Below are 24,030 nucleotides of genomic sequence, written 5' to 3'. Positions count from 1 at the left end.
GAAGGAATCAGCCTCCAGAGTTCCTCCCAGCCCCTTCCCAAGGCAAGAACAGAAAAGACTTCTGAGCCAGCCAAGCCGCCTGCGCTCAGGGCCCAGAAACAGCCTCAGGAATGGGAGGAAGAGCCTCATCTACTGGGCAGGAAACTGCAGGGAAGAGACATTCTCAGGCTCGGAGTGAGGCAGAGGCAGGAGAGGGAGGCTGAGGACCAGAGTGTGCCTCTCGTGGAGGTCCTGTCACTAAAAGGCGGAGGAAGAAGCCACGAGAGCTCACAGACGCCGATGGCCAACAGTGGAGCTGCCGGGCCCGTGCAAACCGCTCAACTGCAGCGTGAACAGTCCTGTGAGACACAGGAGACCAGGGCGTCGTCAATAGTTTAAGTACAAAAGTAACCAGGAAGACACAGATACGAATCTTCCTAAATACAAAAAAAAAAAAAAAAATTCAATTAAAAGAGCAAAGAATAAATATCTCAGAGAAAAAGAAACACAGCAAATATTTAAAATTCAGGCCAGGCAAGGCGACTCACACCTGTAAATCTCAGCGCTTGGAAAAGGGAGGCCGAGGCAGGAGGATTCCCTGAGGCTGGTAGTTTAAGACCAGCCTGGGGAACATAACAAGACCCCATTCCTACAAAATATTCTAAAAATTAGTCAGGTACAGTGCTGTGTACCTGTGGTCCCAGGCTACTGGGGTGGCTGAGGCAGGAGGATCCCTCTTAAGTCCAGGAAGTCAAAGTTGCAGTGACCTATGATCACACCACCACACTCCAGCCTGGGTGACAGTGAAACCATGTCTCAAAAGATAAATAAAAATTTACATAATTATAAAATATAATGATAGAGTCAAGACAAAACATGTCAATTATATCAATAAAGGCAAATAGGCTTAACTCATCTATTAAAAGAAAAAGATTTTCAATTCAGCTCATAAACTGAGACCAAACCATATGCTACAGAGACACACAGAAAACAAAGTGATTCAGAACGTGAAAATAAAGGGAGGATCCCAGGGATTATAGGCTGGGGGACAAGAAAGACACCCAGGGTAACGGGTGTCACAAAGACAGATACTTTTCTAATGCAAAAAGTTACGGCTGCCAACGAAGATATGACACGTGGATATTAATGCACCACACAACACAGCAGCCCCTACCAATAAAAACGCAGGAGATGTGAGAAGACAGAAACATGCTGGTGGCAGTCATGGAACAGCACGCCCGCCGCAGGACAGATCAAGTGGACAAAACTAAGCCAGCAGCTGGGAGACTGAGCGACCTCATCATCGAGGGGCGGCTCGGGATGCCCACCTGCTCATCACGTGCCTCGGCCCTACGCACCCACAGCACATCCACAGATGCTGACTGCACCACCCAGACCAGCAAACACAAGAACTATGACAACACACGCGTTCCACATGTGAGGCTGGGAAAAAGTTGCCTCTCTCAAACGCGACGGGGGGACTTGACAAAACCTAACGAAAGTGCACACACATCAACCCTTCAACTCAGCAATCCCATCTCTCAGAACTCAGCCCCAACGGCAGGCCTCCAACAGTACGAAGACACACGTACAAGGTTACTCTTGACAGCATCACCTGTCACCACGTCAGTAACCTAGAGGGTGAGAAGCTACAGGACATCAGCACAATGAAGTGCCACCCAGCTGGGAAAGAGAAAGCTCTTGATGCAGTAACGAGGGCAGTGCCCGGGAACTTCCATTAGCTGCAGAGAGCGAGAGTGTCACTGACCTGTGCTGCACTGCCAGGGAAGGAAAAAGATGCAGGAGCTCATCTGTTTGCACGGTAAGTGGAAACAGGGTGCAAAAATGGAGGAATTGGGGCAGGGCAGGAGGAGGGAGGGTGCAGCAGGAGGAGCGAGGGTGCAGCGGGAGGAGGGCAAGGTGGGAGGACGCGGGGGCAGCAGAGGGAGGAGGGAGTGTGCAGCGGGAGGACAGTGAGCAAGGTGGGAGGAGGGAGGCGGCGGGGGGAGGATGAGCGTGGCGGGAGGAGGGAAGGGCAGCTGGGGGAGGGCGAGCAAGGTGGGAGGAGGGTAGGGGCGGCGGGAGGAGGACAGGAATGGTGGGGGAAGGATGGGGTGGCAGGGGGAGGACAGGCATGGTGGGGGAGGGAGAGGGCGGCAGGGGGAGGATGGATGTGGCGGGGGAGGGAGGGTGCGGAGGGGGAGGGCACGGTGGGGAGGGAAGGGGCAGCAGGGGGGAGGGAGGGCGTGGCAGGACGCCACTGCAGGGGGCACTTCTTTCTATACTTTTTTGTATAGTTCTGACTCTCGGGACCATGGCAATACTCCACCCCTCATGAACAAAAAAATCAAACAAGATTTGGAGGAAACCAACAGGAACACAAACAGTAACCACTGAACCCGAGCTGTGCTGCAGGTGAGTGACGGCCACACTGAGGGGACTGAACCCGAGCTGTGCTGCAGGTGAGTGACGGCCACACTGAGAGGACTGAACCCGAGCTGTGCTGCAGGTGAGTGACGGCCACACTGAGGGGACTGAACCCGAGCTGTCCTGCAGCTGAGTGACGGCCACACTGAGGGGACTGAACCCGAGCTGTCCTGCAGCTGAGTGACGGCCACACTGAGAGGACTGAACCCGAGCTGTGCTGGTGAAGGACGGCCACACTGAGGGGACTGAACCCGAGCTGTGCTGCAGGTGAGTGACGGCCACACTGAGGGGACTGAACCCGAGCTGTGCTGCAGCTGAGTGACGGCCACACTGAGGACTGAACCCGAGCTGTGCTGCAGCTGAGTGACGGCCACACTGAGGACTGAACCCGAGCTGTGCTGCAGCTGAGTGACGGCCACACTGAGGGGACTGAACCCGAGCTGTGCTGCAGTTGAGTGACGGCCACACTGAGGGGACTGAACCCGAGCTGTGCTGCAGGTGAGTGACGGCCACACTGAGGGGACTGAACCCGAGCTGTGCTGCAGGTGAGTGACGGCCACACTGAGGGGACTGAACCCGAGCTGTGCTGCAGCTGAGTGACGGCCACACTGAGGGGACTGAACCCGAGCTGTGCTGGTGAGTGACGGCCACACTGAGAGGACTGAACCCGAGCTGTGCTGGTGAGTGACGGCCACACTGAGGGGACTGAACCCGAGCTGTGCTGCAGCTGAGTGACGGCCACACTGAGGGGACTGAACCCGAGCTGTGCTGCAGCTGAGTGACGGCCACACTGAGGGGACTGAACCCGAGCTGTGCTGCAGCTGAGTGACGGCCACACCGAAGGGTGGGCCGAAGCGGGGCCTGGTGGTGTCTGCCCTGCAGTCCCAACTACTGGTGGGGGCTGAGGCAGGAGGATTGCTTGAGTCTGGGAGCCTCGGGCCAGCCCAGGACTCAGAGCAAGACCCCATCTCTAAAAACAAATAATAAACATTTAAACATAAAAAGTAAAAATGAAAGGATGAGTTGTAACAAAACTCGTCTATGTAACTTTGAAATGCACGATTTTGACCTGTGAGGTTAAGTAGACGGGCTGCACAGAAATGCTACGCTCCAGGTCATCAGCACGTTTGTTTCTCACATAGCTTGGCAATCCCAAAGACCCTGTAACTGTACGTTGGAACTGAACACCTCTGAATACCTAAGCACATCTACTGTGGGGATGAGAACCAGGTTCTCATGTAAGGCATGAGGGAAGCTAGAATAAGCCTGTGACGTCAGACTAGATCCTGAGGCCTGAGGAAAAGTGAGAAGGCCACGGTGTGCAGCACAGGTGCAGGTGCAGACGAGGGTTTGTGTGCGTGCACATGCCCCGGTCCACCCAGAGGCCTGGATGCAGGGATACCGCAGGAGCAATGAGCACACCTGGTGCCCAGAGGCTGGTTTCTAAACACCATCCCCAACCAAAGGAAGCACCATACCCAACCAAAAGAACCAATGCCCCTCCAAGCAATCGCAGAAAACGGAAGATGTGCTGGAACATTTTGTGGTGTCATAAAGTCACCAAATCCTCTTGTCATGTCACAAGGACATGGAACCAACCTGAAGCAGCTCATGATGGCCAGAGCAGGGCTGCTCAAGCAACAAAATAAATAAACGGTAGCAGTGGCTTGTTACCTACAGAAGAAAATAAATATCCATGCTAATATAAGCAAGTAACTGAATTAACAAGTGGGGGAAATAAGAGAAAAGGGGCAGCTCTCTCTACAGAATTCCAATTAATAAATGTAAACAGAAAGACAGAAATAGAAAGTTAGCATCAGGCAGACGCCACAGCAGTCTCCACTGGCAGTGCCCTTGCAAACGCCCGTGCGGGGGCCGAAGGCCTGATAAGAAATGGTATCAGCAGCCTCCAAGTGTCTCCTTGAGATAATTACTAACTACAAAGAGAAAAAGAGCAACTTGACGGTGGAGAAACCGGCCAACCCCACCTTAACCAAGCTTCAGAGTCAGTAGCACCAGCAGCCAGGCGACACCACCTGCCTCCCAATACAGTGTGCTGAGGACACGCCGGCCCGCCCGCGGCGTTCTAGCTGAGATTCTACAGCCTGGACAGCATCACGAGGAGACACCAGACAAACGCAAACTAAGGAAACGTCCACCAGACAAGGACCAGCGCTCTCCAGCATGTCAAGGCCAGCAAAGACCAGGAAAGACTAAGCAGCTGCCACCAAGCAGAGGAGCCGAGGAGCCGAGGAGCCGCAAGGGTCCCGGGGCAGGAAAGGACGTCGGGGACACTGGTAAAAATTCACTAAGGAGAAAATATTTGCAAAAGACACATCTGATAATGGACTGTTACCCAAAATATACCAAGAACTCTTGAAACTCAACAATAACATGCTCCACATCCTCCATCACCAGAGAAATGCAAATTAAAACAAGATGCCACCACACACCTACTAGAACGGCCAAAACCCAGAACACGGGCAGCACCGAACGCTGGCGAGGACGTGGAGAAACAGGACCCTCAGCCACGGCTGCTGCGAATGCGACATGGCGCAGCCGCTGGAAGACGGTCCGGCGGTTTCTTACAAAACTAAACGTGCTCTTACCACACGATCCAGCAACCGTGCTCCTTGGTATCTACCCAAAGGAGCTGAAAATTCATGGCCACACAAAATCCTGCACACAGATGTTTATACCAGCTTTCTTCATAATTGCCAAAACCTGGAAGCAGCCACAATGTGCTTTAGCAGGTGAGTGGATAAAATAAACTGTGGTACATCCACACACTGGAATAGTGCTCAGTGCTGAAAAGAAATGAGCCATCAAGCCATGAAAAAACACAGAAGAGCCTCAGGTGCATATTCCTAAATGAGAGAAGCCAGCTTGAGAAGGCTGCATCATTTCAACCACATGACATTCTGGAAAAGGCGAAACTATGGAGACAATAAGATCCGTGGACCAGGGACTGAGAGGAGGGGAGGGATGAACCGGCAGAGCACAGAGGAATTCGGGGCTGCGGAACGACTCCACATGATATGGTGCTGGTGGAAACACGTCATTCTACAATTGTCAAAACCCACAGAACGTACACACCAAGAGCGCACCCTGATGGGAACTCTGGAAGCTAGTGAGAAGGACATGCTGACGTGGGTTCGTGGATTCTAACAAAGGCACCACCCGGCCAGTGGGGGAGGCTGTGCACCTGCAGGGAAGAGTGTATGGGGAGTCTCTGTACTCTTTTCCCTTCCTTTTTCCGTGAACCTAAAACTGCTCCAAAAAATAGTTTATTAATTTATTTAAAGTTAAATTCAGGGAAAAAAATCAAGTAAGGTCTTTAGTGAACAGTATCATACCCATGCTTAACATGAGGTGAAAGTGGGTGAGGGGCAGATAGAAACTCTCTGTACTATTGCTGTAACTTTCCTCTATGTGTAGAATTAATTCCAAATTAAAAGTTAAAAACAGAAGACCTACCCTTAAGAGATATCCAAAAGGAAAAAGAAAAGAACTATTGAGCATTATCTTTGATGAAGAAAGGTGTCGTGTTAACTGTTACACAGATAACACACAAAGATCCCCAAAGTTCACAAAACGCAAAATCTGAACCATTGCGAAACAACTGCTCCCCAGACAGACACCGGCGCCAGTCTTCATCCACTCGGCAGTGCCTCGCCTGGGTCATCCAGGTCCCGCTTTCTCGATACTCCATGTACCTCCCAGCCCCACACCCTGGCCCTTCTCATGAGTGAGGACTCACGAGCTCCCTTATTCTTCTTAGAGGCTACTCCGCACATGTTAACACTCACATCCAAAATTCATCAACGTGCCTTTCCCATCCAGTCCTCCCTCCTGGCACAGGGACCCCAGCAGGCAAAATGGTAGGTAAGTTGGTTACACTGAAGAAAAAAACAAATATACTGCATGATGGGAACTAGGTTCCTCACTGTCTGAGAAAGAACTAACAGACAAGGATGGGGGAGACCGCTAAACAGAAGCCCTGGCGTGCTAGGCTAGGACCGCAGTATCCACACACACACGGGACCCCTTGGACATGGCCACACCCTCCCCTACATGCATTTGGGTCCTGAGCTCCGGCTGCTGGCACGGCCTGGAAGCGGGGGCCCCAGCAGTCAGCACACCAAGTGCCCAGATCCTGGCCTCTCACCACCACACTCCACTAGAGGAACCAGAGCTCCAGGGGAGCTGCAGAGTGGGCAGGGAGAGTGCACGTGGCAATAAGGAATGCTACAGACAAGGGACGCGTCAGAGGATACAGACTCCAGCCACAAGAAGCTCCCACCAAGCAAGCCTAGAAATAATGAGTGCTGATCAGAGCCCACCAAACACAACAGGGCAGTGCAGTGAGTGAGTGAGGATCCTGGCACCCACCACTACAGTGAGTGAGTGAATCCATGAGCGAACGAATAAACCAACGAGGAGGGGCGAAGCTCTGCTTCCCAGCAGAAGGCAACCAGCAGGTAACAGAAGGAGTGCCTGAAGCATCCCCACAACTGGGCACCCCAGGGGTGGCGACACAGGCAGGCAGTTAATGACACTGAGGCTGTGGGTGGAGGTGCGATAAGGGTGGGGCATCTGTGTGAGGTGGGAATATGTGAAATGCTAACACAGCCATGGGAATCAGCCACAATGCCGTGGAGAAACACAGCCCACAGCAAGTGCTATGCTGGGGGTGGTAGCATCAGTGCTAAGCATCCGACCGGGAGGGCCGCTTGGTAGCCACCCAAGGTATCGGCCACACGAGCACTTAGGGTGCTGGGTATCGTGTCAGAACAAGGATTAAAGTGTACATATTTAAAAACTACAGGAGTGCACACAAACACACGTGGCATAGCGGGGACGAAGCAGGCCACGTGATGCTCACACACCGGAGTCTGCACAGAGCTCACTGCTCTGCTCTTGCAACTTTGCTGTAGATTTGAAAACTACTTCAAACTAAAATAACAACATTTTCAAAGTTAATCTATTCTGGAAGACGATGACAGGGGTAGCATAGTTTCTGGATCTTCCCAAAGTTCCACATAAAAGAGCAACTACACAGCAAAACCAAAAACCAGCAGACAATATTTAGAACAAAACCGATGAAGAGGAACTACAAGCAGCCATCACCTGCAGGATGCTGCAGAACCAGACCCTGATGGGCCTGGACCCAGGAGCCAGCAGACTTCCTGGGAAGAGTGGCAGGTCCCTCCGAGAGCCACAGCCAAACCTGGGGCAGGGGACCACCAGGGATGGCAGCCTGGCCACTGCAAATGCCCACACTGACCTGCCAGAGCTCCTGCAGCACAGGGCCTCACGCAGGAGAGAACCTGCTGGCAGTGAATCAGTACTTAGTAGGACAGGGACAAGGAAGGCAAAGAAAGGTCCAGATGCTCGGGAGGTGCACAGAGCCCCAAGGCCCCCGAAGCTGAGGACTCCCGTTCTTAACACCACGCAAAAGTCACTGCAGAGGAGCGCCTGTCAGCCAACGCTAACGCCGCGCAAAAGTCACTGCAGAGGAGCGCCAGTCAGCCAACGCTAACGCCGCGCAAAAGTCACTGCAGAGGAGCGCCACAGTCAGCCAACGCTAACGCCGCACAAAAGTCACTGCAGAGGAGCGCCACAGTCAGCCAACGCTAACGCTGCACAAAAGTCACTGCAGAGGAGCGCCACAGTCAGCCAACGCTAACGCCGCACAAAAGTCACTGCAGAGGAGCACCACAGTCAGCAAACGCCACAAACCACGTGTCCTGTTACAAGTTTGAGAAACCTCAACTCACATCAAAATTAGCAACAGAAAAACATAAAGGTCAAATCCCAGACAGGTCACTATGGAAGAAAAAGAGGATAAGCAGCAGAAGCACGTCCCTACGGACCACAGAAAACCTCAGAAACACATACTGGAATCAGCAGGTAAACAGCAAATCACGCCTTAAGAGAAATGGAAGGCAAAAAGCACAAAAAATATAATTTTTTTAAAAAGAGAAAAACTAGGCCAGGCACGGTGGCTCACGCCTATAACCCCAGCACCTTGGGAGGCTGAGACAGGCAAATTACTTGAGGTCTGGAGTTTGAGACCAGCCTGACCAACATGGTGAAACCCCATCTCTACTAAAAGTACAAAAAAAATTAGCCCAGTGTGGTGGTGCGCACCTGTAATCCCAGCTACTCAGGAGGCTGAGGCAGAAGAATTACTTGAACCCAGGAGGCAGAGGTTGCCATGAGCTGAGAGCACACCGAGACAGAGCCACTGCACTCCAACCTGGGCAACAGCGGGAGACTGTGTCTCAAAAAATAAAAATTTAAAAAAAAAGAAGAGAGAAATTAGGCTGGACACAGTGGCTCAGCAGCATTTAGGGAGGCCGAGGTGGGAGGACTGCTTGAACCCTGGAGGTCGAGGCTGCAGTGAGCTGTGATCACACCACTGCACTCCAGCATGGGTGAAAAAGACCCTGTCTCTAAAAAAAGAAAAAGAAAAAGAGAGAGATTTTAAAAATTAAGAGACTGTAAAAAGTGCTCCAGCAGGCAAAGAAGATACAACATGTGGAAAACGGGAATCTCTGAAGAAGGAAACAAGAGAACAGAACAAACACAAAGGATCGTTATTGCAGATGTTCCTAAGGAGACTTGAGACCGCACTGAAAGAACACAGCCAGTACTGAGAACACCACCCCAGCAGAATCAACCCCAGGACACACTCCACTGGGATGACCCGGTTTCCGAGGAAAAGGACGCCCAGGGAAGAAAAACACGTGGCCTACGAGGGAAGTAAAATGAGACTCTCATTAGATTTGGACAGCAACACTTTAGGGAGGAAATAATCCAGAGTAACGTCTTTAAACACTTCAGGAAACACAACGTGAGCCAAAAAACAGACCTGCAGGAACAAAGGGCACAAACTCATCAGCAGGTGGGAACTTGGGAGTGGCTGCTCCCATGAAGCATTCCAAAAGAATCTAGCAGAGAATGAGATTTGGAAAAAACAAAATGACTACAGAGACACAGAGACAAATCACAGCATTAAACATGTCATTATTTATGGCACTAAAACTCAGAGGGCTAAAGGGAGAGCTTATGGTGTGGAACAGCTAAATGTTTTGACAACATAAATACAGCACAAAATAAAAAACAGGGCCAAGGGAGAAAGCACATGAATGACTTCCGGCTGTTTCTACCATCGGCAGGAGTGTCCATATTCTTATTGTCAGGCTATATCCAAAGTTAGGAGATATTTTAATCCTATTGTCTCCTATGTCCATGATAACCAGGATCTTTTTTTTCTCTCCCCTTCTCCTGCCCTCCCCTCCAACTCCCCAGTCCCCAAGCCTTGGGGCAGCCAAAAGCCAGAATTCTTTTTTTTTTTTTGAGACGGAGTCTCGCTCTGTCGCCCAGGCTGGAGTGCAGTGGCGTGATCTTGGCTCACTGCAAGCTCCGCCTCCCGGGTTCACGCCATTCTCCTGCCTCAGCCTCCCGAGTAGCTGGGACTACAGGCGCCCACAACCGCGCCCGGCTAATTTTTTGTATTTTTAGTAGAGACGGGGTTTCACCATGGTCTCGATCTCCTGACCTTGTGATCCGCCCGCCTCGGCCTCCCAAAGTGCTGGGATTACAGGCGTGAGCCACCGCGCCCGGCAGAATTCTTACTGTAGAAGATAAAGACGTCATTTTGAACAGCGTAACTCCTATACCTCTCTGAATTTGAACTACCTGGAATTGGAAATATCCATATAAACCCATGAGACCCTATTGTTTGTTTGTTTTTTTTTTTGAGATGGAGTCTCGCTCTGTCGCCCAGGTTGGAGTGCAGTGGCGCGATCTAGGCTCACTGCAAGCTTTGCCTCCCGGGTTCCCGCCATTCTCCTGCCTCAGCCTCCCGAGTAGCTGGGACTACAGGCGCCCGCCACTATGCCCAGCTAATTTCTTTTTGTATTTTTAGTAGAGACGGGGTTTCACCGCATTAGCCAGGATGGTCTTGATCTCCTTTGTGATCTGCCCGACTTGGTCTCCCAAAGTGCTGGGATTACAGGTGTGAGCCACCATGCCTGGCCGAGACCCTGTTTTTACCACGTTTCCGAGCTCTGTTCACTGAAAAGGCCACCCACCCCAGCGGCAATGACATCCCTAGTCCCAGTGAGTGGTCTTCAAACACCGTTTCCCACTAGAAGAAACCAGTTCTTAGAGAAATGACTTATTTTCAGTCTGAAACAGGAAAGGTGTAAGGTGAGCCTAACACATGTTAACGTCCAGATGGCAAAGACATCAGCCCCACGTCCCAGCGTGACTCAGGAACCAATCTGTAGATGCTTCCACTGGCCAAGGATGGCGTAGTCTGAACTGCAACCAAAATGAGTACTGCAATAGATGGATTATGTGCAAGTCCTTGAGATTACAATGATAAAAAATAAAAACAATACACTAAAACATAAAACTACTGGTCATCCTCTGAGGATGACAACCAGTTGATTCATTATCTTCACCTGGGTATATGGAAGGAAACATGCGAGCATTTACCCTGCGTCTCCTCTATGAGCTGGACCCACCATGCGGCCAAACAGTAGTGGAGGAAGAGTCTCCAAAAGAATATCCCGACGAGGAAGTGAGAAAGAACTCACAGACTAAGAGTGTCGCCATCTCCAACCTCAAGGGACTGGTGACCCTAGGCATGAAGCATGACCAGCCACCACCCCCAGAGTGCACAGCCCAGACCTGTGTCCTCCCGATGAGGGGGCACAACAGCACCCACGGTCCTGCCGCAGGGATTCAGCCAGAGTTGAAGGAGTCTCTGGGTCCAGCCACCAACACGCAGGAAGTTCAGAGGACAGAGGAACAGGCAGAACTGCAATACAAGGGCACCGCCAGTAAGCCTGACACAGGACACACTCCAGGCCAAACAACCCGGTCCTTCAACTGACAAGTTGTAAGGAAAAGAAAGTGATGGAGGGGTGGGAAGGACCTACAAATTTTTTAAAATTTTAAATTCTGGTTTCCTTTTAAGTCAAGTTTAATGGGAAAGGATGGCAAGGCTAACCAGTGTCTTGGCTGCACAACTGGGGACTGTCATGTCCTGGTGTTTCTTTCTGGCTTTGCCATAAAGTCAGAGCAGCAGTTATTTTGCGGGGGAAGTAAAAGTAGCTGTGATGTGGTGGGGCACATAAAGGTAGGGGGTCTCCCAGGTGACTGGCACGTTCTAGCTTTTTTTTTTTTTTTTTTTTTTTTTTTGAGATGGAGTCTCACTCTGTTGCCCAGACTAGAGTGCAACGGCACAATCTCAGCTCACTGCAACCTCCGCCTCCCGGGTTCAAGCAATTCTCCTGCCTCAGTCTCCTGAGTAGCTGGGACTACAGGCGCTTACCACCGCGCCCAGCTAAATTTTGTGTTTTTAGTAGAGACACAAGATGGTTTCACCATCTTGGCAGACTGGTCTCGAACTCCTGACCTCATGATCCACCCACCTTGGCCTCCGTAAGTGCTGGGATTACAACATTCTACTTCTTGAACTGATGATGGGCTACAAGATCTGCGCCTCTGATAATTCAGTTAACCATAAAAGAAATCCAGGAAAAAAAAATGGCTAATCAATATCTTTCACCTCCCCACAAAATACTAGGAGTCCTTAACTGTAAGTACTCTTCTCAATATATGTTGTTGTTATTCAGAATTTCAATTCTTTCTTGGTTTACAACTACATTTGCAGTGTGGGCTGCAGGCCTCACAGCCAGTGGGCTCTCAGGCCTAGGCCCAGTTGAGTACAGGTTCCTGCTGGGGCCCGTCCCAGGCCAAGACTCCCAGCCGCACAGTGGCCAGAGCCCGTGTTAGCCTTGGGAATCTGTACTTTATTATTTCTGACCCAGAGAAGAATCCCCCTATTTTATCTACATTTCATGCATGAATTTATAAAGACAAGATCTTTATTTTCTTCCTACACTGTACCCGACATTTTAACCTGCACTGTACCAGGAGGGATTTCTCTGAACCTCTAGGATGCCATACTGCCAAAGCTCTAGTGTCTGTTAAACCTGGAGTCCCCCCTCTCCACGCCAGGCAGCCATTTCTCAGAGGTCACTGCTAGCATCTGGGCAGGCAAGCCCCAGCACTGAGGTCTGGGACATCCCACCTACATGATTCCAACAGCCCTGGTGGGGAGGGGGAGCTTGCCCTCATCAGGTCATTACCCTGATCCTGTCTCAGAGTGCACCTGCACACCAAGAAGCGGTGCAAGACTGTCCAATGTGCATCAGACAGCAGCTGCCACGGTGTTGAGAGTGAAACAGAGAAGCCAGGGGTGGGGCAGAGTAGAGTGGAGTCCAGAAGCATGGGAGACCAGAAGCATGGGAGACCAGAAACATGGGAAGCATGGGAGTCCAGAAGCATGGGGGGAGACCAGAAGCATGGGAGCAGTCCAAAAGCATGGGAGTCCAGAAGCATGGGAGTCCAGAAGCATGGGAGACCAGAAATATGGGAAGCATGGGAGTCTAGCCCGCCTGAGCAGCAAGACCTTTCCTTGTAAGTAAGGATCACACCCTAGAGTAAGACCTACCTTAGCAAAGCCTAAAGCCAAACCCAGAAAGGAAAGAGAGTTTGCAACTTAAATCCCACTAAGTTAAAGGGGCTTGAGAAACACCTTGAGCTTTCCCCCAGAGCCTTACTGACAAAATGAAAAACAAAGCCACACAAACTTAAGCTGGTTAGCCAGTAACTCAACCACCTGCAAGAATCAGCTCTTCAAGGGAGATCACAGAGTCCAGTCTCTCCGCAGGTAACCATGAGACATGCAAGGAGACAAGAAAGTGTGCAAGGCCAAGGAAAACAGCAGTCGAGAGAAACTGAATGTGAGATGGCCCAGGTGTTGAACTTGACAAAAACCTTATAAAACAGCTTTAATGATATGCTCAAAGAATTAGGGGAAATATGGTCACAATAAGTGAGAAGATAGGGAATTTCAGCAAATACTCATAAACTTTAAAAAAGAACTAGATGGAAATCTTAGTACGTTAACAAATGGAACCTTCAACTGAAGATGGCAGAAGTCCATCTGCCAAGGACCTCGCAGACACATCAGTAGAAATCTTCCAGTCTGGAAAACAGAGAGAACACAGACTGAGGTCCAGGAACACAGGTTCAAAGACCTGTAGGGCAGCATTGACAGGTCTAACATACGTGTAACTGGAGCCCCAGCAAAAGAAAGTAAGATTGAATTGGAAAAAAACATTCGAAGAAATATTAGCCAGAATGTTCCAAATTTGATGAAAGACACTGACCTACAGATCTATGAAGCTCAGAGAACCTGAAGCAGGCTGAATATCCAGAGAATCACAGTGAAACACAACACAGACAAACCTCTAAACACAACACAGACAAACCTCTAAAAAATAAAGAACAAACGTCTCAAAACAAAGATTGAAAGTCATGCCAGAGACACAAAGCATACTACGTACAGGGAACAAGGTTAAAAATTATAGCAGGACCAGCCCATGCCACATGGTGAGACCCTGTCTCTACAAAAAAAAAAAAAAAAAAAAAAAAAACACACAAAAATACAAAAATTAGCCAGGCATGGTGGCATGCACCTAACACTGTAGTCCCGGCTACTCGGGAGGAGGAGGATCACCTGAGCCCTAGGATGTCGAGGCTACGGCAAGCCATGATCGTACCACTGCACTCCAGCCTAGGTGACACAGTGAGACCCTGCATCTAAAAAAATTAAAAATTACAGCAGGACGTCAGAAGACAGTGGAACAAGGTCTTAAAAGTTTTGCAAGAGAAAAAACAATCAGCCCAGAACTTTGTAACCACTAAAAATATCCTTTGAAAATGAGGGTGAAGGCCAGGTGCGGTGGCTCACGCCTATAATCCCAGCACTTTGGGAGGCTGAGGCGGGCAGATTATGAGATCAAGAGATCAAGACCATCCTGGCCAACATGGTGAAACTCCATCTCTACTACAAACACAAAAATTAGCTGGGCGTGGTGGCGCACATCTATAGTCCCAGCTACTCGGGAGGTTGAGGCAGGAGAATTGCTTGAACCTGGAAGGCAGAGGTTGCAGTGAGTCAAGATCACACCACTGCACTCCCGCCTGGCAAAAGAGTGAGACTCGGTCTCAAGGAAAAAGAAAAAAAAAAAAGAGAATGAGGGTGAAATACAATTTTCAAGTAAACAAAACCAGAGAATCCATCACCAGTAGACCTGCACCACAGGAAATCCCAACAGCTCTCCTTCAAGCCAAAAGGAAATGGTGGCAGCTGGAAATGGACCCATGGGAAGGAATGGACAGTACCACAGATGGCAAATAAGGAGGGAAACATAAAAGACCGTTTTCTTTCTTCCTGTACTTTACTTGAAAAAACAACTGACAGCTGAAAGCAAAAATAACATGTTAAGGCTGGGTTTATAATTATTAGAGTAAAAGATACAACCACAAACAAGACGAGAAACTAATGGAATTTGGACAAAGAGCAGCAGGCGGCACTTCTTCCCCTTCATTCTCCTACAGGGGTTTATCTGAAACACAGACACTGCAGCAAGAACAGTCAGCAAGACCCCTATTCAGATGATTCTTCTGAAAGTTATAATTTCCCCACATCCTTTTCAAATCCAGCCTAAACCTCATCACGGTAATCAAACTTCCTCATGAAAAAGACTCAGCTCATGTGATATCCACAGATAAGCTGATTTGGATTTAAAATGTCAAGTGTAAAACAAATATTCCAGAACAGGTGAGACAACACGTAAATGGTGAGAAAGCAAATTCCCCTGTGTGCGTCCGTTCCCTAGAAGAGGTGGCTCGAAGATGTTCCCCATGGCTCCCCAGGACCTCGATCCCACAACGCTGCTGTACCTCTGCTCCCGAGCCCGGTCCCGGACAGTCCACTTTCCTCTTTTTCCTGGGCCCGATAGCTGCTAGTGCTGTGAGGTTGGCGTCCCGCTGTCTCATTTGTGCCAGTTCCTGTTGCTGCATCTTTTATTTTGAAAAGGAAACAAGGAGCATCATTTCTTGCATGTTTTTTACCTACTACAAAAGTAATACAGAAATACTAAAGGGTTTTCTGTAGTTTCCTAAATCGTAACTTCTTTAATGTTTTGACTTTTTCAATAGTAAGCATATTCTATAATCCGAAAAATAAGATTTTTTTTTAATGCAACAGATGTTCATCTTAAAACTCTCAGAAAATATATGCAAGTCAAAAGCACAGAGACTAACGTCCCCCCAAAGGGAAGTCACCATTGAATTTAAAAGTAGGACACCGTTTGCATAGGAAAATACCTTTGACATGATATTTATTTAAACTTGGCAAACATTTCAAATAGACACACAAATGCCTATCGAACAGACGTGCCAGTTTCCTTAGCCCCCTCCTGTGGGGCATCAGAGTGCACAGCAAAGCGCCCACGACTAACAGGGCTCACCTCCTTTGCCTTCTGTTTCAGCCTTAACTGTTCTGGATCTTCTTGTCTTGACCGAGACTATTTTTGAAAGAGGTAGAAAAGAAAAGTAAGTTATGAACTAAATGTTTATCATTTAACAAATGTGTTATCTTATTCACTATACAATAACACCTAGGTAATGTGAAAGAATGCATAGCAAATTTGTTAAATGCTTATAGCCAAAGATGAGAATTTACATCACACACCATGAAAAAAGCTAGTACTCTTGAGAAGTCAGTAACATTTGGATTTAAGAAGATACAGTCTTTGAAACACATCTACCAATCGCAGGCTCTGACTTGACCTGATGTGACCAGATGACGGTGAGCAGAATGGGTCTCGTAGGCTCCTTGCCATCCTGCCCCACACACCAGGGATGGGACAGCCTGTGGCTGTGATCGAAGCAAGTGCCCCTCCCACTCCACAGTACCCACCCCCATCCCCGGGGAACTGCGGTCTCCTGTCTGACTCTATGAATGAGGAGGCGCCTCGCCTGGCTGTGAATGTTCTAGAACAAGGGCAATATGAGTGTGAAGAGTCCAGTCCAGTGCACACAGGGGGCTCTAGAAATATGTGCTTCACACCTGGGTGTGACTGTATGCAGCGTGAGGTGCTGGGAATCTTAAGCAGCCCTGCTTTTCAAGCATCTACGCTCGTGCTGGATGAATGAGGCTTCTCTTTGCAGCTCCAGGGACAGCACCCATCGCCTCTGTTTCAAGGACAGCCCAAAACATGCTCTGACGACCTGAAACCCCAGCGACTCAGTGAGCTCATTAGGTTGTGCCCAAGACGGAGGGGCCCAGACAACAGCAGCAGATACCCAGCACTTGCCTTTGCTGCCCTCATCAGGATCTCCCGCTCCTGTTCGTCCTTCCTCTGTTTTTCGATTTGATCGAGCTGTTCAAAAAACTTGAGCTGTGCCCGGACATCACTCGCCTGCTCGTATCTGTCGTCATCCTATGAAGAAAGTTAAAATCCTGCTTGTCATAAATCTGAGAGCCCAGCAAGCAAAGGGGTTGTCTAGCACCACTGGACCATCCGTGCACCACGCCCTCCCCCTCCGTCCAGTCCCAATCTGGCGAGGACCCAACCCTCCCACCTCACTGATGCTGCACCCGAGAGCTCTATCAATGCCCCCGTCCACAGAACGAAGTCTCCTGTTGGCTGTCTCAGGGGCACACTTGTGGGAGAGTGTCCCTTTTATGCACTTTGATATTGTCTGATTTTTTTTCTTTTTCTTTTTTTTGGAGATGGAGTCTCGCTTTGTCGCCCAGGCTGGAGTGCAGTGGTGCGATCTCGGCTCACTGCAAATTCCGCCTCCTGGGTTCACGCCATTCTCCTGCCTCAGCCTCCTGAGTAGCTCAGACTACAGGCGCCCGCCACGACACCCAGTTAATTTTTTTTGTATTTTTTAGTAGAGACGGGGTTTCACCATGTTAGCCAGGATGGTCTCGATCTCCTGACCTCGTGATCCACTCGCCTCGGCCTCCCAAACTGCTGGGATTACAGACGTGAGCCACCGCGCCCGGCCGATACTGTCTGATTTTTTAAGTAACATTTACCGTTTTTGCAGCAACACAGAACTACTTTTACAGCAAGGGCTGAGTGTGTATATTTTCAGTGCTGCCCCGAAGGCGCTGCCTCCTGGCTACGGGAACAGGCACCACCTCACCCCGTGTGCCCTTGGAAGAGTGTTCATGTGACTGCTGGTGAGGAGGGCACATTTTACTTACAAGAGCTGCTTCATGAGAATAGGGCTGTGGCACCTCAGGGTCTGCCAGTTCAGCCCACAGCCCAGGGAGAGAGGTAGGTGCCCACAGAGTGAATAGGATCACCTTCCAAAAGGTAAAACCCACCAGGCGTAGTGGCTCATGCCTGTAATCCCAGCACTTAAGGAAGTTAAGTCAGGAGGATCACTTGAGGCAAGTTCAGGACCAGCCTGGGCTACATCGCGAGTCCCTGTCTCTTTTATTAAAAACACAAAAATTAGTTGCGTGTGGCAGTGTGTGCCTGTAATCCCAGCTACTTGAGAGGCTAAGGCACAAGAATCACTTGAACCCAGGAGGTGGAGGCTGCAGTGAGCCGAGATTGTGCCACCGCACTCCAGTCTGAGCGACAGAGTGAGACCCTGTCTCAAAAAGAAGTCGTCCCAAAATCTAGTCCTGTAAGAAATCCAAAACACATTCAAAAGGAACATGGGGGCACTTGGGACCCACCGCCCTCTGCCTGGGTGTGGAGAGGAGGCTTCCAGCCAGCAGAGTGGGGGCCAACAACAGAAAGACACTCTCCTAGGCAAACAGCCTGTTACCTTGTAAGAAAAGTTCTTCTGCTGAGCCGTTTCTGATATTTTCTCTACAAGATTCTGTAGCCTTTGTTGCGTGGCATGTGATACATAACTTACTACATCTGGATGTAATTCCGTTATACCATGTTTTTTACCTAAAGGTCAGGCAATAAAAACAGATTTTAAAATCATTAAGCACAGTTCTTTCTTTACGGCTAATCTCTCATCCGGCAGTTACTGCTTTTATACAACCCAAGGGCAGCCCAGACAGGCTGGTGGGGTGGAAGGCAGTGGTACCCACACTTTACCCAAGAACCACCACCAGCAACCATGTGGAAATCACAAACTCAGACAAAACACATGACCAGGTATCAGGTGTGCCCACCTGAAGCTCCATGCTCCAACAGCGCTGCTGTTTAATCAGGAGTCAGGGATTAAACACCAACATACCTATTTCTAATATTCTTCTCTGCAAAGGCGCTTGGAGGAGGAAGGTTTCATCTTTACAGGACCGCGTTAGCGTACCCACCAATTCAGAGTTGGTGGCTAATATTCTTGCACTTTCTTCTGACAGGTTTACTCCAGCCATTGATGCAACATCATTAATGTCATCATCGTCCCTTGAGGAAAGAAGGAAAGATCGTTTTAACTGTACAAGGAATTCATCGGGAGGAGGGCTGGGGTGGTAAGGGCAGGAAACCCCACGTGGAAGGCAGGGCCGCGCCGAGGCCAGGCCTCTGTCCTCCCAAGTGCCTGCACCTGCTGCATCTGCCACAGCAAAGAGGGTGCCTCGCTGCTTTCCTGGAAAGCCTGACCATTCTGCGGAAGGAGAGCTGTGAACTGGCGCCGGGTTAATCTACACACAGATGCGCAGGGGACTCAAGTCCAGAGAAAGCAGAGCCGGGAGCAGCACAGGGACTTCCGGGGGTCTGATCCATGCAAAGCTTTTCAAAGCCAGAGGCAGCATTAAATTCTTCTTAAAGGCTCAGAAAAGTTGGAAGAAGAGTACGCACAATTTCTTCTTGAATCACCTGGAAGTTGCTAACCTGACTCTCCTCCACCCAGAACATTCTGCGTACGTTTCCTACAGACAAGGGCGTCCCCTCCAGAAGCAGGGTGCCATTGAGACCAGGCCATGATGAATGACCCCTCCCCAGGCCCGCCCCCATGGGCCCTGGTCCCAGCAGCGCCTCTCCCTGCAGGACAGTCCACATCCCAATCCCAGCGCCCTGCAGCTGCCACGTCTTGTCCGGCTCCTCGAGCTGGAAGGTTCCTCAGCCTCTCTGACTCCTGGGTTGCCCCTGACACCTGGAAGGCACAGGCCAGCTGTGTGCAGAACGTCCTCTTCCAGGCTGACTTCAAGCCCCTCATGAGGAGACATGGGCTAAGAGTCCTGCTGGGAATTCCACATGCACGCAGCCTCCACTTGCCGCCTCCAGCAGTGGGCTCTGAACACGAGGCCGGGGACCTGCTTGCCATCTCCCGGGGTCGCTGTGTCCCGGGGAGCTGCTCCACAGCAGTTCTCATGCCCAGTCCTCCTACAGGCTCCACGTGCTCACTCAAGGGTCTGGCCACGGCCTGGCATCCCGGGCGGTCACGGACTGTGACTGGGCTGCACAGCTTAGGGCTCCGGCTGTGGGACCCAGCCGTGGGACGGAGGCCACTCTGCTGACATCCACGTCCAGGTCATGCCCATGTCCACTGCTCTCTGACACAGGACGGTCTCTGCTCATCTTGTATTTCCTTATCCCAGCCCTGCAATCAGTCTTTTCTCTCAGGAGCCCTTGTCATTTTAGTGGAAAATGGTTTTTAGAAGACGTCATCTGAGCACTAGGTGTGCTCAGTGCTACTGGGGCGTTACTGTTCCCAGGACCCAGCAGTGGACAAAGCTAGAAACTTATGGCAAGACCTATGGTTATCCATGCCTGCCGACACACGCTGAAACCCAGTAGCTTGCGTCAGCATTCCAATCCTGAGCCAGCCCACAGGGGTCGTTCTCCTTTATCCCTTCTGCCAGGTCGCTGACTCCTTGACAGCAAAACACCAAGGCTTCCCGCAGCCTTGATTCTTTCACCCGTGTATGTCCCTAAGTGTCCTCCCTCCTCACGGAGGTATCAGCCTCCCGCTGGGCCCAGGCAGGCTGGCCATCTCTCCCTGCTCAGGCTTGGACTTTGGCTCAGGCCACAGCTACTCCCCAGGCCTGCTATGCCCTGCCTGATGCCTTTAGGTTCGATGAAGTGTCTGGGAAAGGGAAAACGCATAGTAAGACTTCCTGAAATACACACAACTCCACCACCCCTTGATCACAACAGAGGAAAATGGTTTTTAGAAGACTCCAAGCCTCTCCCATTGCTCAGGTCCCATAAGCACCTCCCTGATGGCAATGCTAAGACCAGCTGCTTTCCAGGAGGCCCAGGCAAAGCAGCATTTATTTTTCTAGAAACACGGTCTCACTCTGTCACTGAGGCTGGCATATAGTGGTAAAACCATAGCTCACTGTTAACACTTAACTCTTGGCCAGAAGTGATCCTCCTGCCTCAGCCTCCCAAGTAGCTAGGCCCACAGGCGCACACCACCAAGCCTGGCTAATTTTTTATTTTTTTGCTGTTGTTGAGTAAGGTTTCACTATGTTGCGCAGGCTGGTCTCAAACTCCCCAGCTCAAGCGATCCTCCCACTTCAGCCTCCTATAGTGCTGAGACTATAAGCATGAGCCACTGCGCCTGGCCCAGTACAGCTTTTCTGAGGGTTCTGAAATTGAATACATGGAAAGTGAAGCATTTTATACTATGAATGCAATGAACTCAAAATACTATGCTATATTAAAAAATGAATTTCCTATTAGTTCATATAAAAACACAGTTGATTCGCTTTCTGGCTATGTGTATGAAGCAAAACCTCTTTGAGTCAACTCTATGGGAAAACACACTTGTGTGAACATGAGGTCAAAGTGAGCGACATGAGGTCAAAGTGAGCGACGTGAGGTCAAAGTGAGTGTGAAGCAGCAGCCTCAGAGCCCCTGGCCACCAGGGCCATGTGGGAAAGACCCATGGGCGGGAATGCAGCAGCACGGACTCTGGACTCTTCTCCGCTCTGGCCACACTCCTGCAATGTACACAGGCCCATTCCTTACCGAAACGAACCTCCCCCAGGCTCCTTGAGTTTATTTTTCTGTGCAGCAGCTGCTTGTGCCGAGACAGCGGAAAGGGCTTTGGTTCCAGGTAACACAGCAGGTTTCACCACAGGGACTACAAAACAAACACACAGTGGAAACCACACAAGGCTTTTATTAGATCAACTATGTGCTCTGGTGCTTTACAGGCCCAGGGGCACAGCTACCACTCTCCTAATTAGCTACAAGAAAGTTTCCAAAAACTTCAGATTAATAACTCTAAATTACAGTACAACGTGTAAGCTGTACTTCTCAAGCATTTATTTTCCTGTATTTCATCAAAGTTTTTAAAGTGCAAGAATAATTACAGATAAAGAAGCTAACCACGGTAAATATGTAAGTAACATTTAAAATCATACTGACAGTGGTGATGGTTACACAACACAGTAAATGAAATTAATGCCACTGAACCAGATATTTATAATGGCCAATTTTATGTAATATACATTTTACCACAATTAAACAAAAGCCCAGTGGCAGCTGGCTCTGGGAGCAGCCCTTGGTCTTGAGTGGCCAGGGACCCACGAGGCCCTCACCTGGCTGCAGCGGGTTCAGCTGGATCTGCTGAGGCGTGGTGAGCATGATCCGGTTGTGAGGCTGCCGCAGGGCGACCATGGGTGTCTGCGTCAACGTCACCTGCGGAGGCCGGATCAGGGCTCCTGGCTTCGGAGGCTGCTGGATCACCTGAGGCAGAGCCAACAGAGAACGGTGAGCATGCTCCCTGAGGGCCAGGGGCCACTCTGTCCCTAGCAGGAGGTTCCTCCCTTTCCTTCCGTTGTACCCCACGCCCTCAGTGAGAAGTCCTGGGAAGACCCCGTGTGCGGCTCAACCCCAGCAGGCTACAGGACCATGCTCTGGGCATTGACTCGGCCAGACAGGGCAGGACGTGGGCAAGGGGTGCCCATGTGGGCACAGAAGGGGCAAGCGGGAGCAGATCTGCTGCCTAGAAGCTGCCCCTGGGCACCGGTCAGGGCCTGGAGGGGGCGGGTGGCAAAGTGATGCCTGCTGACCTCAGCAACCCAGGATGGGGCGGACCACTACCCCCCAAATATTAGCAGAGGTGACACTGTTGCCCGGTGGCTACAGGTCAAGTGGTTTTACCTCGTCTGAATTTTCTTTTTTTTTTTTTTTTTTTTTTAGACAAGTCTCGCTCTGTCTCCCAGGCTGGAGTGCAGTGACGTGATCTCGGTTCACTGCAACCTCTGCCTTCCAGGCTCAAGCGATCCTCCACCTCAGCTTCCTGAGCAGCTGTGACCATAGGCACCCACCACCATGTCCGGCTAATTTTTGTATTTTTTCGTAGAGATGGGGTTTCACCATGTTGGCCAGGCTGGTCTTGAACTCCTAGCTAGGCTCAAGCGATCCTCCCACCTTGACCTCCCAAAGTGATGAATTACAGGCATGAGCCACCAAACCCAGCTCCCTTTCTGAATTTTCTATAAGAAGGCTGAGGGCTTTTCTACTAGAGTGGGGTTAGAGCTCCTAAGCCTTGCCTGAACTTGGCCCTCAAGGGCCTCCACCCACTGCCCCCAGCAGGGCCAGCTCTGTCCACCCAGACCCTGCTGGGCCCCTCATGGTAGGGTCTGCCCAGCTCTGCTGTCATCCTGCCTCTCATTCTCACCTCCAGCACAAGGCAGAGATCCAAAACCTGGCAGCACTGACCACGGCCTGTGCTCTGGCCCTGTCCCCAGGACACTGGGGCCCAGAGACACTGGCATCCCTGTCAAAAGCCAATGCTCAAGTCCATAAGGCCTGGCCCCAAACCTCTGGGTCCAGGTGTTTCAGAATTTAGTTGCTACCATTTGCAAAGGTGCCCTGGCAGGTAAACTCCATGCTGCAGAACATGTGTGGGGTCCTGGGGAAGCAACCTATAATGCAAACACTTCTTCAATAAAACAGGAACACCCACACTGGACAGGAAGAGCCTCAGGCAGCTCAGGCCACCTGCTGTCAAATGCTCAGGCCAGGGCCTGCAGTGTAGGGAACCTGCCATCAAATGCCCGGGCCAGGCCCCGCGGTGCGGGGAGCCTGCCATCAAATCAGGGAGAAGCCTGGGTTCTGCCTCCACAGGCTTCAGGGTGCAGGCAATGGATCGGATGCCCTGGATCCCACCGACTGCGCTCTGCAGACTCCACACACGGTCAGGAGGAGCCCATGGAAGCAATATGCAGAGGTGATCCTGCTGCCGAACACAGCATCTAATTCTAAAACACCCACGCTGCTCATCTGTGACTAAGCACCAGAGGTCAACACCTGGCAAGAAAATGACTGCCCACAGACTGTCCCTGCTTAAATAGAACCCACCTTTTGGGTGAACTAGCTCCACTGACTGGGGAATAGGGAAGTTCTATCCTTACACTACACTGAAGCAAGGGGCACAGCACATCTCTTCCCCTCTGGAGTCAAAAGGAAGGCAAGGAAGCCCTCTCCTTACACAGGAGCTCAGCCCTTCCCAGTGGCCACGCTTCCCTGGCCTTTGTAAGGGACACCTTCCCTCCATGCCATTTTGCCCTGTTCTCGCTACTAATCAAGACAAAACAAGTGCAACTTGAACAGAGCACAAGAGCCAGCTCCCCAGTGGATACTCCTCACCCAGCTGGTTCTGACGTGTGCACCATCAGAACACATACCGGCTCAAGATGAGGGAGCCCGCACCATTGTGTTTTTTAAACTGTCTTTAGAGGAAGAAAACCCCGCTGACATTTTTTTTTAAACTGCCCTTCTATGTTTGGTGAATCCCTCTGCC

General features: G+C 50.5%; 1 protein-coding gene across 4 annotated transcripts in view; it reads right to left on the bottom strand.

Moving 5' to 3' along the window:
- LOC105470548 (TATA-box binding protein associated factor 4) overlaps nt 1–24,030 on the bottom strand; it is a 93,668-nt gene that overhangs the window by 12,598 nt on the left and 57,040 nt on the right. For all 4 annotated transcript variants that reach the window (XR_011613181.1, XM_071079090.1, XM_071079088.1 and 1 more), the window contains 7 exons: nt 21,821–21,968; nt 21,246–21,360; nt 18,565–18,734; nt 18,139–18,269; nt 16,662–16,787; nt 15,813–15,869; nt 15,244–15,363 (listed from right to left, as the gene is read on the bottom strand). Coding sequence is in view for 3 of the 4 variants with exons in the window: in XM_071079090.1 (XP_070935191.1) it covers nt 15,244–15,363; nt 15,813–15,869; nt 16,662–16,787; nt 18,139–18,269; nt 18,565–18,734; nt 21,246–21,360; nt 21,821–21,968 (867 nt within the window). In the remaining variant the exon portion in view is untranslated. The remainder of the gene's footprint in view (nt 1–15,243; nt 15,364–15,812; nt 15,870–16,661; nt 16,788–18,138; nt 18,270–18,564; nt 18,735–21,245; nt 21,361–21,820; nt 21,969–24,030) is intronic.

This window comes from Macaca nemestrina, chromosome 15 (assembly GCF_043159975.1).
Source record: "Macaca nemestrina isolate mMacNem1 chromosome 15, mMacNem.hap1, whole genome shotgun sequence".
Classification (NCBI taxonomy): domain Eukaryota; kingdom Metazoa; phylum Chordata; class Mammalia; order Primates; family Cercopithecidae; genus Macaca; species Macaca nemestrina.
The sequence above is the reverse complement of the archived record's forward strand: the minus strand, read 5'-3'. Positions and strand labels throughout refer to the sequence as shown.